At 37.3% G+C, this 11,516-nt stretch overlaps 1 protein-coding gene across 4 annotated transcripts; it reads left to right on the forward strand.

Annotated features, from left to right (window-relative positions):
• Window positions 1–196: 196 nt before the first annotated feature.
• Window positions 197–11,309, forward strand: AKNAD1 (AKNA domain containing 1). 4 transcript variants are annotated; one of them, XM_032192486.1, is made up of 15 exons: window positions 197–1,079; window positions 1,634–1,754; window positions 1,866–2,017; window positions 2,126–2,185; window positions 2,680–2,813; window positions 3,158–3,293; window positions 3,629–3,783; window positions 4,273–4,366; window positions 4,925–5,016; window positions 6,384–6,469; window positions 7,592–7,711; window positions 7,798–7,908; window positions 8,765–8,846; window positions 9,718–9,799; window positions 10,197–11,309. In XM_032192486.1, the coding sequence occupies exons 1-15, from the start codon at window positions 207–209 to the stop codon at window positions 10,314–10,316; spliced, it is 2,418 nt and encodes an 805-aa protein (XP_032048377.1). In that variant the 5' UTR covers window positions 197–206; the 3' UTR covers window positions 10,317–11,309. The 4 variants fall into 4 exon arrangements, with proteins under 4 accessions (XP_032048377.1, XP_032048378.1, XP_032048379.1 ...); XM_032192487.1 differs by lacking the exons at window positions 4,925–5,016; window positions 6,384–6,469 and having other exon boundaries at window positions 8,776–8,846; XM_032192488.1 differs by lacking the exons at window positions 9,718–9,799; window positions 10,197–11,309 and having other exon boundaries at window positions 8,776–8,833.
• The last annotated feature ends 207 nt before the right edge of the window (window positions 11,310–11,516 follow it).

Consider the following 11,516-nt stretch of genomic DNA (forward strand, 5'->3'; position numbering starts at 1 on the left):
CGCAGCCGCGCTTCGAACCCGCCAATGGGCGCGCGGCCGCGGCCCCAACGGCCGGCGGGAGGCAGCGCCCTGCGAAGGGGGCGGGGCTTATGGGGAGCCACGCCCCCCTCCTGGGGTAAGGGGCGGGGCCATGAGGCGCGGGCGCGGGAAGGGCCGGGGGGCGCTGCAGGGCGGAGCACAGCGGAGAGGGGGGACACAGCGGGGAGATGGAGCCCGGCAGCGAGCAGCTGGGGCCGCCGGCACACAGCGCCAGTCCCACCTGCAGTGCCGGGGAGCAGGAGGAGCTGCCCTACGATGGAGACGAGGGGCCGAGCTCTAAGTACAGCAGCAATGCGGAGGGGCTGCGGGACTGCCCAGGGAACATGCCTCACGTGCTAAGTGTATCCTGCTCTGAAGATGAAGCAGCCTGCAAGGAACAGCTGCCCAACGCAAAGATGTCCAACGGCCTCTGGCGTCATTTTCCTGAAGGAGAGTTACTGAACACATGGCAGCTAATCGAGTGTGAGACCATACCGGAGACGTCCTACACTGAAAGCATTGGTGAAACAACAACCAAACCTGAGACTCACGAACACAGCCAAGGCTCTTCAACACCTGAACAGTGGGCAACGACAGGGGAAGAGTATCATCGAGAAAAGCAGGAGGATGGATGCACCGCTGGGAAAAATCCAAGTGTGCTAAATGAAAAATTTGTTTCAAAGCGATCTGTTTCGGCTGCTGGTAGCTGCGGGTGCAGACACAACAGCTCCCAGTTGAGGAGCGGATACGAAGACACACACCGCTCTCACAACACGAAGGAACAGAGAGAAGTGTTTAAGAAAACCGCTTCATCTCCCAGGCTCATACATGGTGACGTCCACCAGTGCCTTCCTGACTTCTCTGAAATTACTTCAGAACTAAAAGTGCCAAAAATAAATGAAAATATTAAATCAGTTCCTACAACTGAACCAACAAAATCCTTCCCCATTTTGCTCAGTCAATCAGAAACTATGGACAACATTCTAGAAGGTAACTGTTCCCGTTCCGTTGAAGTAGAAAATCAAGAAATGAGAATTCCAGAACTGTTGCAACAGCTCAAGGTAATTAAGATGCTTTAGAAGATTGTTAATACTTCTCAAGAGTGATGTTTACCATAAAAAAAGATATTCTGTGTCAAGTAAAATGTAACATGACTAATTCCCAAAAGCATTCTGCAGCTATCAGCAAGTGTCTCCCTTCTGTCAATAGTCGCTTTCATGTAGTGTTGTGGGACTGAATTTCTACAGAACTTAAACGCCCAGTTAATGATGCACTGAAGTATTATTTGTGATTGCAAGTCGTCCTATCTTTAGGAAATTATTAATTCGTTCTCTTACCTCTAAGAATATCAATATTCTCCCAGCTGTTGTCACCTTTATATTGTGCTACCCATTTACACAAGTTCTCTGAACACAGATTTCCCTGACATTGAGTTAAAATGTTCCAGCATTTATACAGTGAGATATTATCTGTACTGAAAACACAGCAAATTATGTGGTGCAGTTATAATACGCATCTCATTAACAACTTGTCCTATGTATTTCTAAATTTTTTAGTTAAATATTTGCAAGTGTTCTGGACCCTGTTTCTCTAACAGAAGTTCCCATTTTAACAGATACTGCCTCAGCCGGATTTTGCACCTCCAAGCTTTGTTGTTTACTCGGGAGGCGCTGGGACATCTTCTCAAGTCTTTACAGCGCCTGCTCCTAAAACTACACAGCACTTGCCTGATCCAAGTAAATGAAATGGCAGTAACTATGCAAATGACTCATTTAATGCAATTTGATAGTACTTTCAGGCAAAGTTTTTGGCAGAAATTCTAACTGATCTTCTCTTGTATTATATAGGATTACCACATGGGACAATGGTATCAGCATTTCCAGCAGCTGGTACAGTACAAGTACACTGTCTGAGTCCTTCTAATTTACTGCCAGAACTAACACAAGGAGAAAAGATGTCTCAGATACTGAAAGAACAGACAGATCAACTGAAAATTAAAGTAATAAAGAGCTCTGTTTCCATATCTATTTTGCATTGACGTTCAGATTGTATACCCTTTCTGAATGCTCAGTTTTAAAATCCAATATAAAAGTATTTTCTCTTGAAGGTGGAAGATTTCACTAAACGTATGACCCATGAGACATTCGTTCCACAAGACAATTACCTGGTAAATTAATATATTTTCAGTAATCAGAAATGTTCTTGAATTGTCTATAGACTTAAAATTTTCTGGCAAGATATTCAATATTTTCCTCATATAGACATTTAAAAATCTTTTTTTTTTTTTTTTTAAATCAATCACAGATTTAAATTGAGTTTCAGAAGCAAAAAAATGAAATTGTTCATTACATGGCTGAATTAGATTTAAGGATTTACGATTCAAACCTATCAGTTAAAAGCCCTAAATTGCCATAGAAGCTATGAATTTTGACATGTAGAGTATCAGTTCTGAAGTCAGTTCAATATTTTCCTTGTACATAATTGAACAGCACAGTGTCCTGGGTGGGCATATGAGATGCAGCCCTGTTCTAATTCAGAGCAGTAGCCCAATTCTTACCAACATCACCGCAAACAGCATCTGGCTTACATAGCGTAACTATGGTTACCATGACTTACTAATGAAAATGGAATTTACTACTGAATTATTTCTCACTGGTTAAGGCATTAAATCAATTGAGAAAATACCTGGATGCCTTGGAAAGGAGTTACTTAACTGCTAGAGAGGAGCACCGTGTTTTACAGCTGCAGAACTACAAGGACAAGTCTATCCACGTTGGAGAGTTTGATCCTGAAAGGTTAGAATATAAGTGCTGAGTATTGCATCCATATATTTTCCATATTTTGAGTGTCTTCGAACTATTACTTCATTTATCCATTAACATTCTCCAGAGGTGCAAACATCACCTTAACATTACATGGAGTAAGCTAGAAGTGATTTGGCCAAAATTCATGTCAGGCTTTACGTATTGCTGTTATAATTAGGCTAATGGATTAATTCGAGTACTTAAAAGAGACTCAGTGAACTCCATTAATCCTCCTCCCCCCCCCCCCGAATATTGAATGCAATGCCAAATATGGTTATAAGATAAGAAATGGTAAGAAATAAGTTTCACTAGCTGTGTATTGTGATTGGTTTTAGAAAGGTGGAAGGGGAAATATTTAGACTTGGCACGCTGCTTGAAGACATCCAAGAGCAGACTGATGACTGCAAATACAGCTTGGCTCCTTCGCTTATTTCTGATGAATCTGCCCATTCATCAAATCCTCTTTGGGAGGTAATTCTGAGATTTATCATTTAAAAACTATATTACACAGTTTTACTAAAGAAAATCTCCAAACGGTGTAGTTGTATGTTTTCCTCTAATATTTGTAAAGCATGACAGTTTTGGATAGCATGTCACTTCAAAGAAATTTTGTTCCCCATTAAATATCAGCTCCATTAATTTTGTTAATTCTAACAGAAAATTAAGAGAGCTTTCATAGGCACTATTTTAGAGACCAGTCTTCTCTGAATCCCAAGCTAGAGATATTCAGGAAATGCTGGCTGGTGGAAGTCATGTACTTGTGATACACTGACCATATACTACCATCCTATGGTTACTTTGTACAGAGCTCAGTAGTTCCAAGCATTACTGATCCTCCAGAAGAAGCCACATTTCTTCACAAGAACAAGCGAGAAAATACAAGTCAGACAAGTGATGTAATCCCACAAACAAATCATCTGTTTTCTTTCGAAGCTGCAAAGTGCAATCTTTGTCCTCACATGTAAGTGTAAAGCAGACAGCTACTGAAGTTATTAAAGCTTTTTCTATAACTATTTGCTGAGTACAGAAAGTCGGGATGTCTACAATATCTGCAAGTAGGTAGAATATTCCCAAATGACACTTAAGAGAATTCTGAACACCCAAGAATTCCTTCCAGCCTGGCATTTCTACTTTAAGGCCTTTCCTGAAGCCAAACCACTACCAGTAGTTTCACTAGAAGTTATCATATCTCTGCATAAAATTTAATGCAGCCACACTAATTCAGGATGTGAAACGCTAGTCAAAATGCAATACTGCTACAGAAGAATTTGCATTAAATTTTTAATTAAAAAAATGAGGGATGCAGATATATTCATGTAATTAACCATTAAAACTTTGTGAAACAATTCTAGAGGCCATCTCTCTACCCTTTCAGGGAGTATTTCATAGGTGTTAATCATTTCAATGAGATTAGGAAAGTAAAAACATGTTTTTTGCTTAACCAATGCAGGTTACAAAAGAGAGCTGAATCAACTTCCAGAAGAGAAATGGAGCCTCTGGGAAAAGGTTATCTGCTAGCAAGCAAGCATTATTCCAGTGTAATGGTAGGAGATCTGTTTGCATATTCATTTGAACTTAGATAACCATATTCAGCTTTAAAATTATTTATGGAATATTTTTCCCCTTTTTGCACTGCATGATGGCTCAGCTTTTGAGATACTAGTTTATCATAACACTGCTGAATTGGTTTCCAAACTTGTGAAATTTGTGATCAAGTTCATTTCTCTTAAGAAAGACTTAGCTGTGTTTACTGGCCTGCCTTGGTTGTTTGTTCAGAAGGCAAAAATCTACAGGCAACTCCTTGCTTACAACATTTACTGTAATTTTGAGGCAATGAGAGATGTGAGTGAATATAGGCTAATCCTTCTCAAAGCTACATAGGACTTCGCATACTCCCAACTTCATGGATTAAGAAGTGTTCTTATGGTGTCCAGCCTGCTTTACAGTTACAATTGTAATAGATGAAGTTGTAGAGCTGACGGCAACTAAAGCAATACAAAAATAATGTACACCCAATGCTGCTGTTCACACTTATCCTGTTTGATGACTACACAGTAATATGAACAATACTAGCAGTTTGTTTTGCTTTCTGGGTGCTACAGAGATTCCTTTCACCAGAAGAAAAAGGTCTTAGATTCCATACTCAGGGTACGTTAAGTCAAAAGTGTAATGCTGATGAAGAAAATATGAAAGGGTAAGTGTATTGTGTGTTTTGGCTAGTCATAGACACTGTTTTCTACAGCTAAATGAACTGACACACGCATGTGCACCAGTCTTGTCTCTACACTGGATTCTGCCCAGAACACTGCACATTCAGTATGTATAAAATACAAGGATGACCTGTTTTCAGGAGTATTCCTGGTTAATCACATAAGGAACGTGATACAGCAGACCACTGGAGAAAGGGCAAAACTCCCATAAATTTCATTAAAGATTGGAATGATTTCATATTTAAAAAGCCCATCTCACTGGACCACTGCAAGGCCTGTGGTACTTAAATACCACAAACAAATTTTAATAGTGCATGAAAAGAAGAGGCTTTGTGTCAAGCCCCCCGCCCCTTCAGTAATAAATGACAGAACTCTGAATAAGTAACTACGAACTATTCAGCAACTACAAATATTTGAAATTACCATTGTCATAAAACAAATCTGGTAGGCCTGGAGCATATTGATAATTCTGCATATAGTTCAGGTGTAAGGTGTAAAGGCCAATCTGTAGAGTTTCGTTTACAGAAATCTCCATGTGATAAAATAATTCTACATGCCTTATTTGGGAGTTTGAAGTTTTGGCAAATTAAATCTCTATCCAAAGTCACATCTTATGGTAACATGCAGTGTAGAATACAACAATTCTCTAAGTTTGCTGGGAGAAGAATGCAAGCATAAGAGAAAAATGCTCTCAGACCATTTTACTGAATAGATAATACTTCTCTAGTAAAACTCACCTAACTTAATTTTTTCCCCTCTCTGTCACTTAAGAAAAAATAACTCAATCTTCTGATCCTTGTTTTCATGAGTGGCTGGAAACACTTCCAAATAAATCTGAGGATACTTCATGCCCTGTTGAGAATACATACATCAAACATGGCAAACAAGGAGCTTTGATCTTGTTCTGTCAGAACGTACATCCCAAATATTCCTCTAATTCCGTAAAGGCTGTAAAAATTAAAACCTTAACTTGGCTCAAAGTTACTAAAAAAAATACATAATCTTTACCATTGATAATGTTGTTACAGCATGTTTAAACATTTACATGTAAATGTATACTGTTGTATACTACATTGCTATTCAAAGCTATAGCTGTTACTTCACTTTTAGGCATGTTTAACTGCTCTGATAAGGCAAGGTCTTTCTGACAGACTGTATTCTTGGACAAGAAGCCATTATTTTGTGGTTGGTTAATTTTTCATTTAAGCTTCTACTTCCCACTTTTTCAGAACAGTGAAAGTAAATCTGCTATCTTCTTAGTTAAGATCTGGTTAGACGTTATTTTATGTCCATAAGACTCATACAGGTATTAAGCTAAAATTAAGATATTATTCTGTTTCCATACTCAAAGAAATAAAAACATCCAGGAAAGGAAAACTGGAGTATGTTCAATCTTCACTCAGAGAAAACCAACTGATTTATCAGACACAAATCTGAGTAAGTAGCGATGCGATACAAAGGTCAGAACCCTGTGCTTATACCTCCTATTCAATCTCGCTTAGAAATGCATTCCTGTAACATCTAAGCAGCATGAAAATTGTTTTGGAGTTTCAACAGATGGTACTGCTTAGCACAGCACAAGGCAATAAGAACACAAAGTTGACTTTCGAGGAGACCACATCAAATCCACTCTTGGTCGGTGACAAGTCTGGGTACAACCAAACATTGAAACAAATTTGGTAATTAAAACATTGCACATTAAGATTTCCACTTCCATTTTTGGAATTCAACTTCCTTATTCTGCATGAAAATCAAGAACGGTTTCTTAAATCTTTCTTCCATTCAGGATAGAGACAGACTGGAAGTGTTCTGCTTCCTCCGTCCAGCTCCTAATAGTTTCACCAAATGCAAACCAGAGCCTACACAGGCTACTGTGAATGAACTAATTAAATCAGCTGTCATCTAAGACTCCAGTTCTTAGAGGTTCACTAGGAATCTGTAAGCATTTCTTTCTCTTAGGGCATCTTAAATTTATCTTCCTAATGTAGAATACTCTGAGGCAGTCTGTCAAACTAAAAGAGCAGCATGAGCTGTAGTAGATTCAGCTTGAAATCTCAGCACGTGGGCTCTTCATGCTTTGGGCCTACCTTTTTTCTTTGACTTCTCTGTGACATCCTTTCACTTTAATAGAATACACTGGGGCCATTATTCTTAATGCTGATTTGTGCAATACCTAAAGCAGTGCCATACTATATCCTCCCAGCTTCTTTGTTATGTTCCTCTTGGGCTGCATTGTTTTCACAATGCTTGTTTTCAGTGATTTTAACCTCCAGAACAAAAAACTAAGGACAGTGAGAGGGTGTGTTTAGTTTTATAAAAACACTTCTGGGACTGGAAATAACATCTGCATTTGAGGCTTAGAGTTAAAGCTGAAAGCCAGTCTTTACAGCTCAATCCCCACCTGTAAAATGGAGGAAAAAGAACTTATTCTAACTGCAGTATTGCTAGTGGCTGTGAAAGGCTCAGAAATTACAGTGCTGAAAGCCCAGTAATTGCTTAGGTACACAGGCCAAAACTTTTAGTATTTCAGATCTTTAATATCTGTATTGGGGATTTTAGGCAGTGATTCAGAAGACATCTCAGCCTGTGACTCTTACGGTTCACAAAGCGAGGAATTTATGGAACATGAGACTGAAAGTTACAGAACACTCAATACAAGATTACATCAAGAGAAAAAAGGTAAAACAATTGCAAAAAATACCAAAATCTACACAAAATATTCTTGTTTATAGTATTCTACTTTTTAAACATGTCTTTGTTTTCAGGATTTGAATTCAGATGCCCTAGAGAAAGCAGTTATCAACTCAAACACAGGAATTACAAACAGTCTGTTCAGTCTTGTGCCCTGTGTAGGAATAAAAATTCTGGTTCAACCTGTAAGTATGGTTTGTTACAGAAATATTTTAAATTGTGGGCTAGATCTTAAAGAGCAAAAAGTCATGTTGCTCATGTACCAAGAAAAATTTAGCTTAGCATAAGAAACAGCACTATGACTAACCAGTAAATGGGTACAGACCCTGCAAAGTGAAATTAGCAAATCCAACCTTTACACACCTGCCTGAGTTTAATCCTTACTCACAACAGCTTTTGCCTTCTCCAGTTTTGAAGAATCCTGTATTTTGTTTCAGCCAGGAGCATCTCCAGTGCTGCATGGAAGAACACTACCATTGGGCATTACCATGCCAACCTTTTCAGTACTAGCTGTTACTGAATGTAGCATAAGCAAGTATTGAAAGGAAAGACCAGCTCTACACTGAAATTGTGTGTCACACAGCAGAGATAGGGAATACCTGTTTTTTTTTTAAAAAACATTGAACATCAATCTTTTAAATCAATTATCTTGGACTCTACTCTCTGTACTGTAGAAAGAAATTGCAGGCAGAAAAAATAAAGTTAATTAGTAAGTTAGCTACTTCTCTGTATTAAGACTGTAAAACAAAATCAAAGTGGTATTTATATAATTATTAGGATTATGATAGTCTGATGATTCAACACTTTCCCCGTGCAGTCTTTCACTGTATGAAATTAAATACAAATCTATAGATCGTTTGAAGAACTAAATTCAACAGGGAACCCAAAAGGAAAAATTTGGCCTCATTTACAAAAAAATCATAACGTATTCAAATTTTAATTCAGCAGTGACATTGAGTTGAATTTATGCTAAATGGAGAAAGGTGTTAAATATATAGAAAATACATTTATCAGTTTTAAACACAGCCTCAATATCTTAAGCTTATTCACAGAAGAGAATCTCCACTCAGAAGACTCAAACAAATAAACAGCCCCGTGAACTTGTAAACAGACTTTCTGAAAGGTAAGCTGTAGTAATAAGTGTGTGGCACAACAGAAAATACCATTAATAAAGGTCCAGCATGAAAAATATTCAGCACTATCATAAGCAGGGGCAGTGCTTTGTCTTTTTCAGAGCACACTATCTTTTAATTTAATTAGTGAGTAAAATTTTAATATATTTACCATAAGCACAAATGTAAGTAACTCTTGGAGTAGTTCTTCAATGTTTCTAGTTTAACAAATCAACATCTGACCTCTGTAGCTGACATATTTATTCCGAAAAACAAGACAGAATTAGGACTCTTGTAGCAAAAGTAATTGCATATTATTACAGACTTGTTTTAGGGATCTGTGAATGGAAACATACTCTTAATAAAGTATGTTGTGTGTGTTTTTTTTCTAAGAATTTGTTAACATTAAATTACACTCAGAGTCTGCGGAATCAAATGGATTCTTAACTATAGTTAACACAGATGAGGTAACCTGAGGCAAGTTTTGCAACCATAGGTTTTGGCAGCATTACTGAGTAGCAGTAATTGCCTGGAAGTACGGTAGCTGCGCTTGAGTATCAATGGCAGCCTACTCAAGAAGGTTACAGCACTGAGACAATGATGCTAGAGAGATTTCCTAACTCTTCATTGGGGAATGTTTTCTGTCTTACTGCAGTACAGATGCAAATTATGACTGGCTGTATTTTTATAGGTAAATGAAAGATTCTATTCACTGTAAAGTTAACTTGCAAGCGTGTTATCAAGGTGTATTTATCTAATTCACAGTTTAAAATAATTTTGCATGTTTTATTATATACTTTATATCTAGACAGATTTTTTAGGTTAGTGAATCCTCCTTTTCAAATATATATGATAAAGTTGTCCTTTCACATCAATATTTAGGAATGTCAATGTCAAGAAGTCTGCCCGAAACAAACCTGCAATCAACATCAGAAACAGAAATACCAATGATTTCAACGCAAATGTAAGACTTGAGAGTAAAAATTAAAAGCCATATCATTATCTTAAAAAAAAAAAACATATGTCCACACCATCATGGAACTGTTTAACAATACCCTTTCTCAGCGCACCAGTTATTACCATTTAAGCTTGTCTAATCCATTTGAGGATAATAATGGAACAGGAGAGAGTTTAAAAAACCTGTTCCGTAGCTGAAACTTTCCACACTAAGTTAAAATAATGATTTATTACACTCAAATCTTGGAGTAGTCTACCACATTTTTTGTTTTAAACTTGTCAACATATTTTTAGAGTACACCTGTGGAAAATGCTACACAGAGCCTTAACTGGACATCATTTCCTATTTCATACCTATGGAAACAATCGTACTCAAGATGGCTTTATTTTATTATCCCTAACAGATTTTAAATTCTACCCTGGATCATGCCATACAGACAGCAAACAGTTTGAAGAAAGCTACAGAACGAATGGTACAAGCAATTTCAGAAGATCTAGCTAAAGTTGCAAGAAATCAGCTTTAATTATCCAGTTTCAAATGCTGTGTTTTGCTGGTTAATACTGACATATCAGTGTGTCTGCAAATATAAAATAATAAATACAACAACTGGATAGTCAGCTCGCTTCAGTTCTATGACCATCAATACTGAACTAAATGAGAGCATACTGGTATTCTGTATCTTTACACTCAGTGTCTGAACAAGAAAACAAATCACTAATTTTAGAAGAAGTCTTTGGTAGATTTGCTAATACCTATTCTTGCTTACAGCTGCCTTCTCTAAGATTTCACTTAAGGGAGCATTACAAAAATTGATTTAAACAAGCAAGGTTAGCTTTTTGGCTTCTGTTTTCCTTCTACCCCAAACAGCAGAATAAATATCTCATTCATTACATATATTTTCTCTTCAGACTTTATAGCAGCTGCTTAAGCATGTGAGCAAATGCAAACAGCCTCTGCATCTGTAAGCATCATACTAGCATACCAAATCACTGTTAACATATGTAACTATTTGGGTTTTAGAGTGTGTCACATTGAGAGTGCTTTAATTTTAAGATACTCCTCATGTCTCAATAACCGAGTAATACCATTGGTTGTCTTGTGTATCCGTAACAATTAAACGGTTCTCTCACTGTGATGGTCTTACCTTGTCCAATATATCTGTTGTTGAGATTTCAGCTGATGATGTAGGCTGCAGGATTTTAAAAGTTATGTAGAAATACAATCAAGAAAATTAATCTATTCTTTTTCTTCTGGAAGAAGAGCGTGATGGATTCCAAAGCCACAAATTTTTAGTCTCATATTTATCAGCTATGAAGCGTTGAGCTATTGATAGCATTTAAACCCAAAAAACCAAACACTTGAAGAAAGTTTAAATGCCGACTGTGGGAAAATAGTCCAACACTTCAAGTTGATATTTCTCCAACCATATACAATACATAAGTATCAATACAGCGAGCTTCATTTGACTTCTCAATTATTTTAGTCCTTAAATATGACACTGATATCAGTTATTACATTCTGCACTTACTGCTTTTAAATCATTTAGTTTTATAATTTATAAACTGCTTTGAAGGAAGGAAAAAAAAACCTGACCTTTTGCCACCTTCTAATTCACTTCGACCAAACTTACCTATCAAAGATGTTTTCTTAACCTACTAGTTAACCTGAGGGCAAAAAGAAGGAAAAGAAAACACATTTCTGCAAAACAGAAGATGAATACCCT

The sequence above is a fragment of the Aythya fuligula genome, chromosome 8 (assembly GCF_009819795.1).
Source record: "Aythya fuligula isolate bAytFul2 chromosome 8, bAytFul2.pri, whole genome shotgun sequence".
Lineage (NCBI taxonomy): Eukaryota > Metazoa > Chordata > Aves > Anseriformes > Anatidae > Aythya > Aythya fuligula.